General features: G+C 37.4%; 1 protein-coding gene across 2 annotated transcripts in view; it reads left to right on the forward strand.

The window, feature by feature from the left end:
- Positions 1-22,350, forward strand: part of PIBF1 (progesterone immunomodulatory binding factor 1) — a 230,298-nt gene that overhangs the window by 75,964 nt on the left and 131,984 nt on the right. For both annotated transcript variants that reach the window (XM_005894381.3, XM_070380581.1), the window contains exon 10: positions 3,965-4,063. In XM_005894381.3, coding sequence (XP_005894443.3) covers positions 3,965-4,063 — 99 coding nt within the window. The remainder of the gene's footprint in view (positions 1-3,964; positions 4,064-22,350) is intronic.

The following is a 22,350-nucleotide window of genomic DNA, read 5'->3' on the forward strand; positions in this document are numbered from 1 at the left end:
AAAAAACCAAACAGGATTTGATTTTTGAAGGCCCCTATCTGGCTGTATACTGTTTATATGTCATGAACAGTGAAAAGGCAAAAAGGTAGGACACTGAAAGATTAACTCCCCGTGTCGGTAGTTGCCCAATATGCTACTGGAGATCAGTGGAGAAAGAACTCCAGAAAGAATGAAGAGCCACAGCCAAAGCAAAAACAACACTCAGTTGTGGATGTGACTGGTGATGGAAGCAAGATCCAATGCTGTAAAGAGCAATATTGCATAGAAACCTGGAATGTTAGATTCTTGAATCAAAGCAAATTGGAAGTGGTCAAACAGGAGATGACCAGTGAACATCGACATTTTAGGAATTAGCGAACTAAAATGAACTGGAATGGGTGAATTTAACTCAGATGACCATTATATCTACTACTATGGGCAAGAATCCCTTACAAGAAATGGAGTAGCCATCATTGTCAACAAAAGAGTCCGAAATGCAGTACTTGGATGCAATCTTAAAATGACAGAATGATCTCTGTTCATTTCCAAGGCAAACCGTTCAATATCCCAGTAATCCAGGTCTATGCCCCGATCAGTAAGGCTGAAGAAGCTGAAGTTGAACAGTTCTATGAAGACCTATGAGACCTTCTAGAACTAACACCCAAAAAAGATGTCCTTTTCATTATAGGGGACCGGAATGCAAAAGTAGGAAGTCAGGAAACACCTGGAATAACAGGCAAATTTGGCCTTGGAGTACAGAATGAAACAGGTCAAAGGCTAATAGAGTTTTGCCAAGAGAATGCACTGGTCATAGCAAACACCCTCTTCCAACAACACAAGAGAAGACTCTATACATGAATATCATGAGATGGTCAACACTGAAGTCAGATTGATTATATTCTTTTCAGCCAAAGATGGAGAAGCTCTACACAGTCAGCAGAAACAAGACCAAGAGCTGACTGTGGCTCAGTCATGAATTCCTTATTGCCAAATTCAGACTGAAATTGAAGAAAGTAGACAAAACCACTAGACCATTCAGGTATGACCTAAATCAAATCTGTAACGAATACAGTGGAAGTGAGAAATAGATTTAAGGGACTAGATCTGATAGAGTGTCTGATTAACTATAGACAGAGGTTCGTGACATTGTACAGGAAACAGGGAACAAGACCGTCTCCAAGAAAAAGAAATACAAAAAAAGCAAAATGGCTGTCTGAGGAGGCCTTACAAATAACTGAGAAAAGAAGAGAAGCGAAAAGCAAAAAAAAAAGAGAGAGATACACCCATTTGAATGCAGAGTTCCAAAATTAGCAAGGAGAGATAAGAAAGCTTTCCTCAGTGATCAGTGCAAAGAAATAGAGGAAAACAATAGAATGGGAAAGACTAGAGATCTCTTCAAGAAAATTAGAGATACCAAGGGAACATTTCATGCAAAGATGGGCTCAATAAAGGACAGAAGTGCTATGGGCCTGACAGAAACAGAAGATATTAAGAAGAGGTGGCAAGAATACACAGAAGAACTATACAAAAAAGATCTTTAAGACCCAGATAATCACGATGGTGTGATCACTCAACTAGGGCCAGACATCCTGGAATACAAAGTCAAGTGAGCCTTAGGAAGCATCACTAAGAACAAAGCTAGTGGAGGTGATGAAATTCCAATTGAACTATTTCAGATCCTAAAAGATAATGCTGTGAAAGTATTGCACTTAATATGCCAGCAAATTCGGAAACCTCAGCAGTGGCCACAGGACTGGAAAAGGTCAGTTTTCATTCCAGTCCCAAAGAAAGAGAATGCCAAAGAATGCTCAAACTACCGCACAATTGCACTCATCTCACACGCTAGCAAAGTAATGCTCAAAATTCTCCAAGCCAGGCTTCAAGAGTACGTGAACCGTGAACTTCCAGATGTTTAAGCTGATTTTAGAAAAGGCAGAGGAACCAGAGATCAAATTGCCAACACCCGCTGGATCATCGAAAAAGCAAGAGAGTTCCAGAAAAACATCTATTTCTGCTTTATTGACTATGCCAAAGCCTTTGACTGTGTGAATCGCAATAAACTGTGGAAAATTCTGAAAGAGATGGGAATACCAGACCACCTGACCTGGCTCCAGAGAAATCTGTATGCAGGTCAGGAAGCAACAGTTAGAACTGGACATGGAAAAACAGACCGGTTCCAAATAGGAAAAGGAGTACGTCAAGGCTGTATATTGTCACCCTGTTTATTTAACTTATATGCAGAGTATCATGAGAAACGCTGGACTGGAAGAAGCACAAGCTGGAATCTAGTTTGCAGGGAGAAATATCAATAACCTCAGATATGCAGATGACACCACCCTTATGGCAGAAAGTGAAGAAGAACTAAAGAGCCTCTTGAAAGTGAAAGAGGAGAGTGAAAAAATTGGCTTAAAGCTCAACATTCAGAAAACAAAAATCATGCCATCTGTTCCCATCATTTCATGGGAAATACATGGCCAAACAGTGGAAACTGTGGCAGATTTATTTTTTTGAGATCCAAAATCACTGCATATGGTGACTGCAGCCGTGAAATTAAAAGACGCTTACTCCTTGGAAGAAAAGTTATGACCAACCTAGACAGGTCCATCTAGTCAAGGTTATGGTTTTTCCAGTAATCATGTGTGGATGTGAGAGTGGACTATAAAGAAAGCTTAGTGCCCAAGAATCGATGCTTTTGAACTGTGGTGGTGGAGAAGACTCTTGAGAGTCCTTTGGACTGCAAGGAGATCCAATCAGTCCATCCTGAAGGAAATCAGTCCTGAATATTCATTGGAAGGACTAATGTTGGAGCTGAAACTCCCACAGTTTGGCTTCCTGATGCGAAGAAGTGACTCATTTGCAAAGACCCTGGGATGCTGGGAAAAATTGAAGGTGGGAGGAGAAGGGGACGACAGAGGATGAGATGATTGGATGGCATCACCAACTTGATGGACATGAGGCTAGGCTCCCGGAGTTGGTGATAGAATGGGAAGCCTGGCGTGCTGCCGTCAATGGGGTCGCAGAGTCGGACAGGACTGAGCAACTGAAGTGACTCAACTGATATGGCTGTATCATTCCTTATTTCTCACTGTTCTTATCTTCCACTTTTTGGACATTCCCCTTAACTGTCACTCAGTGTATCTTTCTGTCAATTTCACTTCCTGCTGTCATCAGCACTGTAAGTGAATGACTAATACTGTGGCCTCATACTTCCTTGAGCCCTGCATGAACATTGACCTTCATCTCATCTCTGCTTCATTTAGCTATTCTCATGTCACACGCTCCATTTTATGAACTAAAATTCCAAGGCTGAAGGCACTACTCTACCTCTGAATCACCATTTTTTGACAGCAGTCTCTGGTCTTCCATCCTGCCTGCACAACGACTTCCTCGTAATCTGTGGGTTATCTTATCAGGACTTCAAGTCCTTTGTCCCTTGCCTTCTAATCTCAGTCCTTCTGTGTTCTCTTCCTTTCATCTCCAAGTGAGACCTAGGATCCATCAGTTCATCAATTCTCTTGCTCATATCCCAAACTTCATTTCCATTTGGATTTTTTTGATCTCTATATCGTATCTCTATATCTCTCACTTTGAAATTGTATTTTATATTTATTAACTTCTCAAAACCTCAGCTTTCTTGTGTTTAATATCTTGGTAATTATACCTACCTCTTTACATTATGGCAGGGTTAAATGAGTTGCTATATATATAAACCAGCCAGCCTGCCTTCAACCACGTTGAGAAAAATTGTGGCAAAAGGCAGCATGACACTTAAAGATTAGAGCATGTTTTTACCTATGCTGCTGTGTGCTACTAGAGAAACTCACCAAGCCAGGCATATTCATATTACATGGACTGTGGATCACCCAACCCCTAGGGCATCCCTAAGATTTATCAGTTAGTCCGACTCCAAGCAAACCCATTTATGAATCTTAAAAAGATGGATACTGTGTGTTTGGAATAACTGAAATATATATTTAAATTTTAGAAACCTCCGAGAAGCAAGGGATAATGCTGTGGCTGAAAAGGACCGAGCAGTGATGGCTGAAAAGAATGCTCTAGAAAAACATGATCAGCTCTTAGACAGGTAAGCATCCTGAAAACAGAGACATTGAAACTTTGATCTTTGTTCCCATTACTCTTTCTTTTAGAATATATCTTTTTAATAGAAGTTTAATTTTCATTTAAGTATTATGTACATGTAATAATTTACATATGTGATAATCGTACATATTGAAACAAGACAGAAAACAGTATAGTCACCCTAAGGAGTTTCCTTATGTCCCTTTGGTCAGTCTCAGCCACCACCCATCAAGAGGTGAACACTTTGTGATTTCTCTCACCATAGTTTAGTTTTGTTCTTCATGGATTAAAAAGAAATGGAATTGTGCAGTGTGTACCCTTTTGTGTCTAAGTTCTTTCACTCAACATCATATGTTTTCATCCATTTTATGTTAGACCAGTAGTTCATTTCTTAACTTGCTGGGCATGAATATACAGTTTGTTTATTCATTCACCTCTCAGTGGGTGTTTGTTTTTTTTCCCAGTTTGGTGCTACTATGAATAAAGCTGCTATGAATGTTTGTATACAAGTCTTTTTGTGGGTATATGTTTCTTTTTCTCTCATATAAATACTAAGAGTGAAATTGCTAATCATCAGTAGATGATTATTTTTACCATGAAAGACTTGGAAGGTGAAATAACTCCTTGACCCATGGACTATTGAATCAGTTATGTTATGTGTTAGCAGACATGAAAACAGCATTCATGTCATTGTGCATCCATCCTTAGAACTGTTGGTTAACTAAAGACATTGTCATTGAGTAGTAATATTTTGAAAAGGGTTTTTTTTTTTTTTTAGTAGTCAGTCTCAGCAGTGGGCTTAAAATATTCAGTGAGCCATGTTATAAACAGACCAGGGTCATCCAGACTCTGCTGTTCCACTTACAGAGCACAAGTAGAGTAGATTTAGCACAATTCTTAGGCCACCTAGGATTTTCAGAACAGTAAATGAGCATTGGCATCACCTTAAAGACTCCAGCTTCATTAGCTCCTAACAAAAGAGTCAGATTGTTCTTTGAAACTTTGAAACTAGGCATTGACTTCTCCTCTCTAGCTATGAAAGTCATAGGTGGCATCTTCTTCCAATAGAAAGATATTCCATCTACATTGATAATCTATGTTTAGTGTAGCCACTTTCATTAATTATCTTAGCTAGATCATCTGGATATCTGGCTACAGCTTTTACATCATCACTTGCTGGTTTGCCTTGCACTTTTATGTTATGGAGATGACTTCTTTCCTTAAATTTCATGATCCCATGAACCAACCTCTTCAAGCTTCAGACTTTTCTTCTGCAGCTTCCTTACCTCTCCTCAGTTCAGGTCAGTTCAGTCGCTCAGTCGTGTCCGACTCTTTGCGACCCCATGAATCGCAGCACGCCAGGCCTCCCTGTCCATCACTAACTCCTGGAGTTCACTCAGACTCATGTCCATCGAGTCAGTGATGCCATCCAGCCATCTCATCCTCTGTCGTCCCGTTCTCCTCTAGCACCCAATCCCTCCCAGCATCAGAGTCTTTTCCAATGAGTCAACTCTTCGCATGAGGTGGCCAAAGTACTGGAGTTTCAGCTTTAGCATCATTCCTTCCAAAGAAATCCCAGGGCTGATCTCCTTCACAATGGACTGGTTGGATCTCCTTGCAGTCCAAAGGACTCTCAAGAGTCTTCTCCAAAACCACAGTTCAAGAGCATCAATTCTTTGGCTCTCAGCTTTCTTCACAGTCCAACTCTCACATCCATACATGACCACAGGAAAAACCATAGCCTTGACTAGACGGACCTTTGTTGGCAAAGTAATGTCTCTGCTTTTGAATATGCTATCTAGGCTGGTTATAACTTTCCTTCCAAGGAGTAAGCGTCTTTTAATTTGATGGCTGCAGTCACCATCTGCAGTGATTTTGGACCCCCCAAAAATAAAGTCTGACACTGTTTCCACTGTTTCCCCATCTATTTCCCATGACGTGATGGGACCAGATGCCATGATCTTCGTTTTCTGAGTGTTGCCTTGCTCTGTATTAGGCTTTGGCTTAAGGGAACATGGTGGCTGGTTTGATCATCTGTCTAGACTACCAAAACTTGCTTCATATCAGCAGTAAGGCTGTTTTACTTTCTTATCATTTTTGTGTTCACTGGAGACACAGTTTTAATTTCCTTCCAAGAACTTTTCCTTTACATCCACAACTTGGCTTACTCTTCAGCACAAGAGGCCTAACTTTCAGCCTATATCAACTTACAACCTATATCAACTTTCGGTGTGCCTCTAAGCGTAATCATTTCTAGCTTTTGATTTAAAATGAGAAATGTGTGCCTCTTCCTTTCACTTGAACTTTGGAGGCCATTGTAGGGCTAATTTCAGTATCGTTGTGTCTCAGGGAATAGGGAGGCCCAAGGAGAGGGAGAGAGCCTGAGAATATAGTCAGAGAGTCTGTGAATGACTTTAAGTACTAAGCTGTGCATTCTGTATGCCATTCTGTTGAATAACATGATCAGAGTTCCCAGTTCTAGAATAATTACCCTGGAAGAATGAGTGATGAAAGTAGTACTAAGCTAATAACAGGAAGATAGTTCAGAGAATATTATAAATAGTTTGTTATCTTATATAGGCAAGATTTCTAGAGCCCCCAAACAATTACAGTAGTAACATAAAAAATCACTGATCCCAGATCACTATAATAAATATAATAATAATAAGTTTAAAATATTATGAGAAATCTCCAAAATGTGACACCGATATGAAAGTGAGCAGATACTGGAAAAATGGCAGTGGTGAATTTGCTTGGTGCCACAAATCTTCAGTTTGTAAGAGGAAAAAAAAAGTTCAGCATGTGCAAAGCTCAATAAAGTGAAAGTGCTTTAAAAGGAGATATTAAATAGTGGGACTGTATGTAACCTTGTTCTGTATGAACCTTGTTCATAATTTTCCAGGTCTCCTGTAAATGTGTTATCATACTTTAATAATTTAAAAAATAAAAAAATATAAAAAGGAGATATTAATATTTCTGTATCAGCTTAGAATTAAAAGACAACTTGGAAAATTTTCATATGGAGATACTATTCTATGGGAATAGAAGTTATATCTAGAATGTGATCAGGAATTATCTTGTTTATAGAATCATTCTGGGTCTGGGCACCCAAGCTCTAAACCAAAGGTCTTAAGAGGAAATTGACCAAACCTACTCAAAAGATTAGAAAACATCCTATTAGTGCCCAGATTATAACTGTCTACAAATAGTTGATGGGTATTTTTCTTACTTGGTAAGGTCTAAAGTAGTAGAATTGGAACAACTGAGTAGACATTACAAAAAAGAGTAAAGATAAGCTTTCTGATGAAAGTGAAAGTCTCTCCGTCATGTCCGACTCTTTGTGACCCCATAGACTATACAGTCCTGGAATTCTTCATGCCAGAATACTGGAGTAGGTAGCCTTTCCCTTCTCCAGGGGACCGTCCCAACCCAGGGATCAAACCCAGGTCTCCCACGTTGCAGGCAGATTCTTTACCAGAGCCACCATGGAAGCCCAAGCATCCTGGAATGGGCAGCCTAACCCTTCTCTAGTGAATCTTCCCAACCCTGGAATCGAACCAGGGTCTCTCGCATTGCAGGTGGATTCTTTACCAACTGAGCTACCAGGGAAGCCCAAGTTTTCTGATAGGGCTTTTCAAAATGCCTTGGCATCGACAGTGTTCTCCATCAGAAATGGAGAACACATTTCTGTGTTCTGCACAGAAATGTGCAGGCATCAGCTGGCTAAGCATTCAGTAGGATTGTGTTTATAAGGATTGAAGTATCAAGTGGGTAGCTTGATGAGTTTAAAGTCTCTCTCTCCGTTTTTAAGTATTTATTTGTTTATTTGGCTGCATCAGGTTTTAGTTTGGCACATGCAGGATTTTTCACTGAGACACATGGACTCTGTAGTTGCACCGTACAGGCTTAGTTGCTCAGAAACATGTGGGATCTTAGTTTATTGACCAAGGATCAAACCCATGTCCCCTGCATTGCAGGGCGGATTCTTAACCACTGAACCACCAGGAAAGTCCCTGAAGTCCATTTTGATCCTGAAATTATCTGTAACAACAGTTCGAAAGAATTAATACACTGATTAAGTTACCATGTAAAAGGAATGGTGAACCCAAGCTATTTTTGTATCTTAAAATCTCTGTAGTTCACTTTTCCTGTTTTTTTTTTTTTTTAATAAAAACCTAGTGTTTAACACAATATTTGAAAAAGATACTTTCTCTATATATATTTAAATATCCACTGAAATTCTTTTGAGTGTAGTTGGCTTAGGAATATTTTGGGAATATCATGTATATGTTTTGTATATATTGAAACCCCAGGAAAAATATTTGTTTTATATTTCAGAGGTTGAGTTTTTACTCTGGCTTCCTTTGTGTCAAAATCAGAATAAACAAATGTATTTCATTCTTTACATGCACTGTGATTTCCCTGAATCGTGCTTAAGTAAAGCCTGAGACATGTCTATACACAATTTTCTAGTCAAGTATAACTAATCGCAACTTTTTCATTTTTGTTGAAAGTTTTACTTTACCAAATGCTTCATTTAATGGTTAAACAACCTGTGTTATTATAAAGAGAAATGTAAGGAAGTGGTATGCCACTTTCAAACATGAATGAAAAAGGCTTTTTGCTCAAGACTCTAATTTTCTACAAAAACAAATTGGACTTTTCTCAGGCATAGAAAAGATCTGTATATGTCCCAATTCAAGTTCAATAATTTATTTAATTATAAGTAACAAATACCCAGCTTTCATGAGCAGGAATAGTTATTACCTCTCCTTCTGTTGCTTTGAATCTCTGTAAGCACTCTGAGGACTCTTTCTGCCCCAAGGGGAAATTTTTAAACTCAATCAGTGTTAACAGAATACATTTGAATACACTGTTATATCTGTGGGATCCTATAGGAGAGGCCTGTGTTTGAATCTTAGCTTAAATTTATAATCCAGCTGCTGCTGCCACGTCGCTTTGGTTGTGTCCAACTGTGTCCAACTCCCATAGACGGCAGCCCACCAGGCTCCCCCATCCCTGGGATTCTCCAGGCAAGAACACTGGAGTGGGTTGCCATTTCCTTCTCCAATGCATGAAAGTGAAAAGTGAAAGTGAAGTTTTTCAGTTGTGTCCGACTCTTAGCAACCCCATGGACCGCAGCCTACCAGGCTCCTCTGTCCATGGGATTTTCCAGGCAAGAGTACTGGAGTGGGTTGCCATTGCCTTCTCCAGAGTTAAGTCTTTATTTTTCAGTTATAGTCATTTTAATTTTTTTTTAGCTATGGTTTGATGTATTTGGAATTTTTTTTTCAGTTTGTAGATATTGTTAAATGAATATTACTTGACATTATGATTTCAATTCCTACAACTACTCTGGTGATAGTAGAATTTTGTTCTGATTTTTTACTTATAGAAGACAGAAGATAAGAGAGAATAGGAGATCTAGTGAGTAGATTAAGAGAGTCATATGTTATATTGGGCTAATTTAAAGCTTGATATAGCAGCCAGCTGTCCTAAATTTCCATTCAGTGCTTTATCCCCAAGAGCAGAACAGTTTTGACATGCCTTTATTCTACATTTTGTCATATTCTTATATTGTTTTATCTTTGTTTATTTGTTTTTCAATCTTGCCTTGCTCCTTCAGTAGGCACATAAATGTTTGTGTCATTTGAGATGGGATAAAGGATGTTGAAATTTGAAAGAAAAATTATTTATACTGTGTTTAAACTTTGTTTACTTAATAAATTCTGTGGTAATTTCATTCATTTATCCTTAATTTTCATGGTTACATAATGTTTAATTCACATCATAGTTGTTATTTGAATGCAGAAATTCTTGATTCTCAATCCCATATTAAGTTACTGTTTTGACATACTTCTCTATGAAAGAAAGAATATACAATAAATTCATGCTTCTTAAATAACTTTTAGTATTTTATTTTTTCTTTGAAAATTTGTGAAGTGCTCTCTTTAATTGTAAGCTACTCTGATGATTTTTCAGAGTTTATAAAATTATGTGTTATTACTTGATTTCTCTTATTTTTTTGAAATGTTCTGTTTGCCCATTGGTTTGTTTCATTTATATTGAAACAGTCAAACTCCACGTTCTCAAATTTTCTTTCGGTTTTTAAGCTGCTGTTCCATCTGACATATATTTGGCCACTTGTATAGAATATTCTAAACTGGTTTAATTACATCCTAAGTTACCACAAGTGACTCTATTTCTTTCCTAGTAAAGGCTTTGAAATTAGTAGTATATAATGTCATGTACATGAAAACATTAAGAAATTTATTGCTGAGATGAAAATTATTTCTTCCTTCTTGGTTTAGACACAAGGCTTTGAAAAGAACTAATAAGAAACACCCATATTTGGATCACAGTGTATGGATTTTGTTTTATTCACCTCTCATCTATCTTTCTTTTTCTTTATAAGGTATTGGTCTGATCTGAAATTCCTTGTCCCACCAGAAACAATGGCCCAGGGGGTCCTGTAGCTACTCATGGATAGTTTGTTGCTTGTAATTGGGCTTAAAGGGTACTACAGGTTCTAAAGTGATATACCTATTCTCCTCCTCAAAAGAATACATCATGAGTATTTTCGTGCAGCGAGTCAAAACACACACATGCACAAAACAATTAGATATTGTTTTCTGTCAGTCTTTTTTTTCTCAGAGAAGGACTGGGTGGCATCTGTAGCCAAAAAACAAAAAAGACTACATCAGGGAAATTAATGATGGATGCCAGTATTGTTAGTCCGTGGGACAGAACATCTTTATGCAGTAATAGACTAGAGTTATCAGCATATCTTGTTGTGTAAATGGAACAATTGATATAGAGAAAGCTGTTTCGATTCCTGGCAGCATAAACCTCTTCTCTCCTTAAGCCGGAATAACTTTCAATGGATATCACTCTCAGAGTTGTTATCAAATCAAAACTGGGCTTTAGCATTCTATCTTAGTCCTTATTCTTTTTTAACTTATTATTTCAAATTTCATTTGTGTACAAAAGCTACAAGAATGATGCAAAGAACTCCTTTAGGTCTTTTATCTAGATCTGCCCCTTTCTAGCATTTAACTACATTTGTTCTATTCTTCTTATTCTCTCTCTCTCTCTTCTTTCTCTCCCTTCTTCCCCTGCACATTATTTTTTTTTCTGCATAGTTCAATGCATCATATACTTTTACATATTCACAGTTTATTTTCTAGGAATAAGAATATTCTCTTATACAATCACAGGACACTTGTTAAATTCAGGATAACATTGATAACACTTTTATACATTTTTGTCATTGTCCCAGTAATGCCCTTTTATAACAGTCTTTTTTCTGGCCCAACATCACATCCAAAATTATGCTCTACTTTTAGTTATCATGCCTCTTCAGTCTCCTTTAATCTGAAGCAGTTCATTTGTTTTCTTTTCTATTTTGTTTTAATGACTTTTGATTATTTTTTTTGATATGTTGGATCATATACATATATATGTCTCTTCTTTCTGGAATCTCTTCTGCTCAGCTTTTACCTGTCACTTTAGGGAATGACCGAAAGTGCTTTTAAACTCAAACCGAATCTTTTCTTACGTTTTATAAACTGTATTTCCAGCTACGTGATTGACATTTTTACCTTGATGTTTTTCTAGAACTTTAAACTCAGTATTTCTGAAACAAACTCAGCTTCCGCCAACATTCACCCTTCCCAAAACAAAAAGTGGCTTTAGCTGACCTCACATCAATAAACTATACCACCATTTTTAAGTCATTTATTTCTATTCGACCTTCCAGAATAATAATCCTTTCCCCTTGTTCCCCTGTGTAATCTTGCTGAATTTCATAGCTTCTAAAACCCCTGTCATATCTGTATAATCCTCTGCATTCCTGCTGCCATCATCCTGGGTCAGCTTCTCGTTACTTCTTGACTGGTGTCATGTTGTAATTGTGTACAGTAGCCTCTTAATTGATTGCTCCATCATTCCCCCTCAGTCAGTCCTCTTGCCCAGACCTGTTTCTCCTCCCGTAGTTCTGCATTCTGACTAATGTCATTATTTGCCCAGGCCCTTAAACAAGAGAGCTGGTGGTTCACATCTACTTTTTTTCCCCTCACTCCTCTACCTTTTATTCAACCAAGAGTGTTTATTGACAACTACCATGTGCCATTTGCTGTGCTAGAAGTTGATGTACATAAATAAAGCAGTGAAGGGAGATTGCCCCTCCCCTAATTGAGGGAGACGGAAAATAATCAAACAGATCCATAATTGTTATAATTATGTGTTTTGATGATTGCTCTGAACTAGATTGGAGGAGGAATAATGGCTCAGGTAGGGTATATCATGATAGGATAGTCCAGAAGGGCCTCTCTGAACACTTAAACTAAACAAATGTCATGTTATTTCTAATTTCTAAATATATCTAATCACGTCCCTCCTCTTAAACCCAGGTGCCGCTGCTTTAGTCAAATCTTTCTTTTCTCTTGCCCGAACTATTTATAATAGCCTCTGAAGCATCTTGCCGCTTTGAGTTTAGTCCTATTTTCATCACTCATTCTTCGAGAATAATGTTCTAAAACTGAGAGCTCTGATCATGTCATTCAGAAGAATGGCATCCAGACTGCACACAACTTAGCATTTAAAGTCCTTCACAGACTTCCTGCCTGTCTTCCCAGTTGCAGATCTTTGTTTTGATTCTCCCCTTATACTCAGGACTAGTTGATCTTTTCACGTTCTGCAAGAGTGTGGTGCTTCCTCGCTCACCCTTTTATATGTATTCTTTGCTAAGAATGACCTTTTCTTCCCCCTTTCTCGTGTATCTTACCTTTCACCTGTCAGGTAGATGCACATTCATGAGGTGAGGCTGAAATCATTGATCTTGTCTTCCATGCATGCCTTAAGTTCCTGTCAGAAATATTGACATCTCTTCTATTTCCTAGCATTATAATTGTGTGTTTAATTTGCAGATCTTTGCCTCTGAAGTGTTGGGGTTTTTCTTGAGGTCAGAGGTTTTTTTCATCCATATATTTGCCTCTCTAGTAAGATAAGGCCTCTATTCAGTGTCTTTGATATAAGTAATTCTCAACAAATATCAATTTCAGTTGATCAGAGCTTACCATGTTCATTTTGACTCTTTCCATCCTGAAGGCAGTTTGAATGCTAAAAAGAGTGCCCCAGACTTGATTTTACTGTATCAGTAATTCCAAAATTTAGATGAATTTCAGTTACCTGGAGAGATATTTTGGGGTTTTTTTGGAAGACATTTTTTTTTTGCCTCCCTCTACTTGGTAGAGGGTCCCCAGGAATTTGGACTTCCTACAAAGCTCCCCAAATAATCCTTAGCTATTCATTCCTCAAATACGTGTTTTGGAAACACTACAACAGTATCTATCACTGTGCCCTTCCTGGTGCCTTAATTAACCAGTAATCTCAAAGAAAATATAAGCTTTTTTTTTTTTTAACTTGGATGCAATCTCAAAAATGACAGAATGATCTCTGATCGTTTCCAATGCAAACCATTCAATATTACAGTAATTCAACTCTATGCCCTGACCAGTAATGCTGAAGAAACTGAAGTTGAACGGTTCTATGAAGACCTACAAGACCTTCTAGAACTAACACCCCAAAAAGATGTCCTTTTCATTATAGGGGACTGGAATGCAAAAGTAGGAAGTCAAGAGATACCTGGAATAACAGGCAAATTTGGCCTTGGAGTACAAAACGAAGCAGGTCAAAGGCTAACACAGTTTTGCCAAGAGAACACACCAGGCATAGCAAATACCCTCTTCCAATAACACAAGAGAAGACTCTACACATGGACATCACCAGATGGTCAATACCGAAATCAGATTGATTATATTCTTTGCAGCCAAAGATGGAGAAACTCTATACAGTCAACAAAAACAAGATCAGGAGCTGACTGTGGCTCAGATCATGAACTCCTTATTGTCAAATTCCAACTTAAATTGAAGAAAGTAGGGAAAACCACTAGACCATTCAGGTATGATGTAAATCAAATCCCTAACGATTATACAGTAGAAGTGACAAATAGATTCAAGGCATTAGATCTGATAGAGTGCCTGAAGAACTATTAACAGAGGTTCATGCCATTGTACAGGAGGCAGTGATCAAGACTATCCCCAAGAAAAGGAAATGCAAAATGGTTGTCCGAGGAGGCCTTACGAATAGCTGAGAAAAGAAAAGATGGAAAAGCAAAGGAGAAAAGGAAAGATACACCCATTTGAATGCAGAATTCCAAAAAATAGAAAGGAGAGATAAGAAAGCTTTCCTCAGTGATCAATGCACAGAAATAGAGGAAAACAATAGAATGGGAAAGACTAGAGATGTCTTCAGGAAAATTAGAGATACCAAGGGAACATTTCATGCAAAGATGGTCTCAATAAAGGACAGAAATCATATGGACCTAACAGAAGCAGAAGATATTGAGGTGAGGTGGTAAGAATACATCGAAGAACTATACAAAAAAGATCTTTATGACCCAAATAACCACGATTGTATGGTCACTCACCTAAAGCCAGACATCCTGGAATGTGAAGTCAAGAGGGCCTTAGGAAGCATCACTACAAGCAAAGCTAGTGAAGGCAATGGAATTCCAGTGAGCTATTTCAAATCCTAAAAGATGATGCTGCTAAAGTGCTGTACTCAGTATGCCAGCAAATTTGGAAAACTCAGCAGTGGCCACAGGATTGGAAAAGATCTGTTTTCATTCCAATTCCAAAGAAAGGCAGTGCCAAAGAATGCTCAAACTACTGCACAATTGCACTCATCTCACAGGCTAGCACAGTAATGCTCAAAATTCTCCAAGCCAGGCTTCAAGAGTACGTGAACCATGAACTTCCAGATGTTCAAGCTGGTTTAAGAAAAGGCAGAGGAACCAGAGATCAAATTGCTGACATCCGTTGGATAATCGAAAAAGGTAGAGAATTCCAGAAAAACATCTATCTCTGCTTTATTGACTATGCCAAAGCCTTTGACTGTGTGGATCACAAGAAACTGTGGAAGATTCTTAAAGCCATGGGATTATCAGACCACCTTACCTACCTCCTGAGAAATCTGTGTGCAGGTCAAGAAGGTCAAGTCCAGTTAGAACTGGACATGAAACAATAGACTGGTTCCAAATCGAATAAGGAGTACGTCAAGGCTGTATATTGTCACCCTGCTTATTTAACTTATATGCAGAGTACATCATGAGAAATGCTGGGCTGGAGAAAGCACAAATTGGAATCAAGATTGCCAGGAGAAATATCAATAACCTCAGATATGCAGATGACACAACCCTCATGGCAGAAAGTGAAGAAGAACTAAAGAGCCTCTTGATGAAAGTGAAAGAGAGAGTGAAAAAATTGGCTTAAAACTCAACATTCAGAAAACTAAGATCATGGCATCCAGTCCTATCACTTCATGGCAAATAGATGGGGAAACAATGAAAACAGTGAGAGACTTTATTTTGGGGGGACTCCAAACTCACTGCAGATGGTGGCTGCAACCATGAGATTAAAAGACCCTTGCTCCTTGGAAGCAAAGTTATGACCAACCTAGATAGCATATTAAAAAGCAGAGACATTACTTTGCAAACAAAGGTCTGTCTAGTCAAGGCTATGGTTTTTCCAGTGGTCATGTATGGATGTGAGAGTTGGACTATAAAGAAAGCTGAGAGCCGAAGAATTGCTGCTTTTGAACTGTGGTGGTGGAGAAGAGTCTTGAGAGTCCCGTGGACTGTAAAGATATATAACCTGTCCATCCTAAAGGAAATCAGTCCTGAATCATTGAAAGGACTGATTCTGAAGCTTGAAACTCCAACACTTTGGCCACCTGATGCGAAGAGCTGACTTTTGAAAAGACCCTGATGCTGGGAAAGATTGAAGGCGAGAAGAGAAGGGGACGACAGAGGATGAGATGGTTGGATGGCATCACCGACTCCACGGACATGAGTTTGAGTAAGCTCTTTGAGTTCGTAATTGACAAGGTAGCCTGGCATGCTGCAGTTCGTGGGGTTACAAAGAGTTGGACACAACTGAGCGACTGAACTCTACTGAACTGATGATGCACAAATCTTATTAAGGAATTAAAGAATAAAGTGAGGATAGGAAAAGGAGGGAGGGTGATCCAGAACATTGAATTGATAATTTGAAAAGGGAGGTTTCTAAATCAGAAACAGACCAAAACAAAAACAGAAAGAGAAAAAAGTCATGCAAACATTTAGTGAAGTGATATTAGACATAGAGAACAGACGAAATATATCCACATTCAGAGAATTAGTGTATCAAGAAGAATTTTTAAAAAAAAGGAGAAAGTTATGTGTCAGTATAACAATGGAAGAGGAAAAAATATTTAGAGATAGAGAAGAAGAAAATTCTTTCTGAGATAAGGATCTGCAGTTTAGCAGAACTCACCACATTCTGGGTGGTGTGGAGAGAACAGGACAACAGTGCAGTAAATCCAAGTGAAGTTGTTAAATATAACTTAAAGGAACATTATTAGAAGTATCTGGACTGGATAAGTAAGTCATTTGCTAAGGAACAAAATACTGGTTGAGATTAATTTTCTCTTTCCATAATTTTGTACTTTATTTGTTTAGCAGTATTATTTTTTTTTTAAATATATCGATCGATTAGTTGATTGCTTTGGCAACCCTAGGTCTTAGTTGCAGCATATGAGATCCTCAGTTGGGGCATGCAGAGTCCTGGTGGTGGCATTGTGGGATCCAGCTCCCTTACCAAGGGTCAAACCCCAGTCCCCTGAATTGGAGGTCAGAGTGTTAGCTACTGGACCGCCAGGGACGTTCCTGACAATATTTATTAACCATCTGCTTTAAGCAAGCACTTCTTGACCATGGAATTGAAGATTTAACAAAGGTCTCTGTCTCAGTGCAGTTTACATTCTTATGTTGTAAATCAGAATGCATGTAAATAAGCAATAAAGAAAGTAATTTTTAGAAGGTAGCAATTATTTGAGAGAGATAAAATGAGAGTGTGATTCAAGGAAGTTAAAGTATGTGAGGGGTGACATTTTTGCATCCTGAGTAATGAAAAGTCACTAGTCCTATGAGAACTCAGGAAACCTGTTACCCATGTCCCCTCCTTAAAAAAAACCTACTTAAAAGTGTAACCTGAACTTCCCCGATGGCTCAAAGGGTAAAGGATCTGCCTGCAGTGCAGGAAGCATGGGAGACTCAGGTTCGATCCCTGAGTCAGGAAGATCCCCTGGAGAAGGAAATGGCAACCCACTCCAGTATTCTTGTTGGAATACTGGAAAATTCCATGGACAGAGGAACCTGGTGGGCTGCAGTCCATGGGGTCGCAAAAGAGTCAAACATGACTGAAGCCGCTTTAAAAGCATGTCACCACAGCCAAAGAATCAAAGAACTCATGAATTGAGATGCTAAGGTGTAAAAGAACTGGCAGTGAACACTTAATGTAAAATTAAATCATAATAACTGTTGTCATTCTGGTTTCAAAACACATTGTAATCATAATAGTTAAGGGGAAACTACAGCATAAAAATAATAATTTAACGTAAGTAAAGGCAAAAATAGCGACTTGCGACTAAAATTAGAGAATTGATGGTGAGAGGAAAATAGTGTGTATATAATATATATAATATTGTATAATTATAATTTCCTCAAACTTCATAAGAATCGATAGCATTATCAACAAATATATATTTAAACATATTAGTTACGAAAGAAAACATTAATTAAACTGAAAACAGACAGTATACTTGCATATTGCCAGAGGAAAAGAGAAAAGATAAAGAAAGCATAGACTTTATAACAAAAGATAGATAACAAAGCAAACATCAAAGAAGCATAAAACGGAAAATATAAATTCTTAACATGACAGACAACTGAATGTGTCTTTTCTGGCAATTTTAAGTGTGATGGACCCCCTATTATATAGAAAAGGAAATACAATTTGGGTCAAAAATTAAACTATATTCTTTTCACAATAAGTAGTAACTCCAGTTATTTAAAGAGGAAAAAGAGGGACTGTGATTATGATCCAGGGGTTAAGAATCCACCTTACAAGGTAGGGGACACAGATGCATTCCCTGGTCGGGAAACTAAGGTTCCATATGCTGTGGGGCAGCCAAGCCTGCGTGCTCTAGAGCCTGTGCGCCCGGCTACTGTCTGCAGGCTGTGGAGCCCACGTGCTGCAACAGGAGAGGCCTATGCGCTGCAGTTAAAGAAAGCCCTCGTGCCGTCACGAGGATCCCGCATTGCCAAAACAAAAGAGATGCAAAAGGTTTTTTTTTTTAAGTGAAAAATAACACAGGATCTAAAACTATTCTGGAATAATTCATTTATTAAAATTGTTTTAAAATAATAATTCAGGGCCTTGAGAATCCCTCTGCCGTGACAATATATACACAATGAAGAGATGCTCCGGAATATTTAGGCATCACATTTGCCACAGGGAAAGTGCGCACTTTTTCACTGAATCTAGCTTAAGGCCACATTAAGCTATGATCAAAGATATAGTTCAGTATGTAGCTCATTAATTAGCTTAGTGAGAATATGGTGATAGTAAGATCAAGCTTTCAGGTCCATTCATCTTGCAGACCTTTTATTTTATTTTTTTGTAGAGGTGAGTGGAGGAGGATGAGAGGGTTCTATCATCTTTTCTAAATCTAACCAGTTGCCTCACAAATTGTAGTTTTTGGTCCCAAGTGGAGAGAGTAGATAGAATCAGTACAAATATGTAAGTGTTGCTAGAAAAAGAACTCAAAGCACTTGCTCTTCTGGTGACTTATCAATACCGTGTGTTTGTAAATGAAAGAAAACACATCATCATATATCTGCACATTTTTCAAGATGCTTTCTTAGAAATCCAGAGTCGTAGTTGGTCAGTCATTATGTATATGAATTGAATCAGAGAGAGGGGTATGTGTGGGTGGGTGGGTGTGTGTGTGCGCACACGCGTGCGTTTATATAGCTTTCTTTATAGGCTGCTGCTCTGTTGCTTAGGGGGAAATTTTCATAGATTTACATTTGGTAAATATATCCGTGTCCAAAAAAAGATATGTGTAAAAAGTTGGAATGCCAGCTGACTAAATCAACTCATAAAAACTTAAGTTAAAAGTAAGATATTTTCCACGATTATTTTAAAATATGATGTTTACTGGAAGGAAAGTCCAGAGAATTACCACAGATGAAGTGTGAGTGTATTTCTCCCACTTGTAAATGAGCTCTTATTTCCTACAGTGTATATTCTGGTCCACAATGAGTCATTTTCAACATGTTTCAATTTAACTCCTAATACATTTTTAAACTTGGCAGGCATATTTAGATGAACGTTACTTCCAGTTTTAGAGACTGCTTCTAAATTATACTTCAGTACTGCAGTCATTATGAAAAGTTCTTTCAGTAAAAAGGAAACAGAATTGATTGGAAGTGTTATGTTTTGAAGGAATAAGAAATGGTTGCCATGAATAAAAATCAGATAGTTAAGCTTTTAAAAATTTTGTTACTGCATAACCCTCCTAATATTATCTTAAAGTGCTATAACGTTCTTCTTATTGATAGAAGGCACTCAAGAAAAAATGAGATTTATTCTAGGTAATAAAGTTAATATTTATTGATCTCTTACTATGCCTAGCACTGTTTAAGGGTTTTAAGTGTATTAACTTTTTTAATGGCCATATAATAGGTAGTAGTTCAGTTTCTATAAACCATTCAGACTTATTTTTCTATTATATTACGTGGAGCCTGACACATTTCTGGACATATAACTGGTGTTACATGAATGTTTGTAAAAGTTAATATTTTATGGAGAATTTTACATATGATGAGTATTTAATAATTCCTGTTTATAAATTTGTGCAATCCTGTGAATCTTACAGTCTTCTGGCAGATTTCAGTTGATCAAACTGTCCAGTGTTACAATTTTAATATCTTTATTTTTATCATAAAAATGTTTACACTCTGCTTTTATTCCTTTTGGGAACTTTAAAGGTTGCCTAAAGTTTAGAGCTGGGAAAACCTTAGTTATTGAAAACATTCTACTCATTTAGCAGATGAGGAAAGAATCCTAAATAGGTTATATGACTTGTCCGGAGTTATATTATTACAAGGAGCAGCATTAGAAGTAGATATGTGTTCTCTTTGTTCCCGTCCCGGTGTTCATTCTGCCACAGAATTGTGTCATTCCATCAGTAAGCAGAATATGAAGCACAACATGTGTGATGTTAAACAGCATCAATATGTACATTTTTGCTCTCCAGTATGCATGTTAAAAACAATAACAAAATTCACAGTGATACTGTATTAATTTCCTTTGGTTGCCATAAGAAATTATCCCAAACTTTGTGACTTAAAACAGCAGAAATTTATTCTCTCAGTCTGGAAGCTAGAAGTCTGAAACCAAGGTGTCTGTAAGGCCATGCTCTCTCCACAAGCTCCAGGGACACTCTGTTCTTTGCTTCTTCCATCTTCTGGGGCTCCAGGCATTCCTTGCTTTCCTTGGCTTATGGCCACATCTCCTCTAGTCTCTGCCAGTTTTCATATCACCTTTTCCTCTGTATGTGTTTTATAAGGATATGTGTGATTGCATTTAGGGCCCACCCAAATAACCCAAGGCAGGCTCTTCCTATCAGCATATTTGCTTAATCACATCTACAAAAACCCTTTTTCCATGTAAGGTAATATTAGAGCATGATCATATATTTTGGGGACAGCCCACCATTCAACCCATTCCATATGCCTTTTAAGTCATTTGAATTAGTATAAAGTTGGATTATCTTTTCAACCTACTAATGTGACATTTAGCAAATTACTCGATCTTAAATGACACCTTATAGATTCTAGCCTTTGTGCAATATGATGTGTGACATATATTTATTCTGAATTAAAAGATATCCTACTTCTAATAATATTTTTTTAAGAACATCATGGCACTTACATTCTGAGGTAAAGAAACAGAATTGGATGTTTTTAACAGAGTGTGGAAATACAGCTTTAAGCTAAGCTATATTAACTTCATTTAGACCATATAATTGCTTTCTTCTATATAGCGAGTACTTTTTGCTTTATTATACTTAAGATTCAATAAGTAAGATCTTTTAATAATATAATGACTTCCATGTTTTATTTTTGTTATACTCATTTTTTTCATTCAGCTAACTTTTAGCCCTTTCTGGTTTTAATAAATGTATGTGTAACCTGTTTATTTCTATGTCATATGCTGGATACGTGATCATTTAGTTTCTCCTTCTGTAGAAATCATTGTTACTAGTATGAAGAAATTCCAGAAATCATTGTTACCAGATGTGAAGATATTCTCAATTCCTTTTATCCGTTAAAGGGCTTTACTGTAAATGAAGAAAGAAACATAACTATACATCATATAATTCTGTGCATCATAGAATGAAATGATATTTATTTTACAGTTTAAATTCTCAATAAATGTTAACTATTATTATTTATTCTCATCCTCCAGTTAGTTGACTTTTAAACTTTAATTGTGTATTCTCTATTCAGCACAATGAAGACAAAGGGTTGAAGCAGTCTCTGACTAGATCTGGTAAAACTGTTTCATGCAGATGGATAACCTTGACTGTTACAAAACTCTTGGATGAAGGAGGTCCCTTTCCTCAACTTACCATTTATTTTAATCATTAGTAATTCATACTATTGGGATTTCCCTTGCATTATTTGAGAGTTTCAAAACATTGTGTTGGCCAAAAAGTTTGTTTGGATTTTGCCTTAACATCTTACAGAAAAACTTTTTAGCCAGCCCAGTGATATATCCATGTGTTTTTTTAATGGATTTTTTTAACTTAAAGGCAATATGTTTTTATTTTACAAGTTAGAAGTCTAATCTGTACATTTGTCAAAAGTAGGAAATGAGTTAATAGATCTTCAAACAGCGAAACTTAACTGACATCCACATATCTATTATTAGAATTCAGATGTTTTCCTTTAATTCACTGAAACCCCAAAGATGAATTTCTGTTAGCGAGAATATTCATAGATACTCCAAATGTAATGATGCCTATCATTTCTAACATACTTTTTGTCCAAAATCACAGAGATGGAAAATGACCAAAAGAATACATCTCCCAGCCTCCAGGCAAGGGTGCACCCAGATCATTCAGGTCAGATAGACTGTCCACATGTAAACCTGTAGAGGAATTCATATTCCTGTAAATGACAATGAAATGTTAGCTTTGAAATAGTTTTTTAAAGTAGTTTAGAGGAAAATCACACTATGGTTAATAGCCTGTCATTTATGAGAATGGAATGTTCTGTATGTTGGTACCACAAGACATGTCTATTCTTATTCATTTCTCATCTTTTGCCATTAGTTAAAC

This window comes from Bos mutus, chromosome 12 (genome assembly GCF_027580195.1).
Source record: "Bos mutus isolate GX-2022 chromosome 12, NWIPB_WYAK_1.1, whole genome shotgun sequence".
In the NCBI taxonomy this organism is placed as follows: domain Eukaryota; kingdom Metazoa; phylum Chordata; class Mammalia; order Artiodactyla; family Bovidae; genus Bos; species Bos mutus.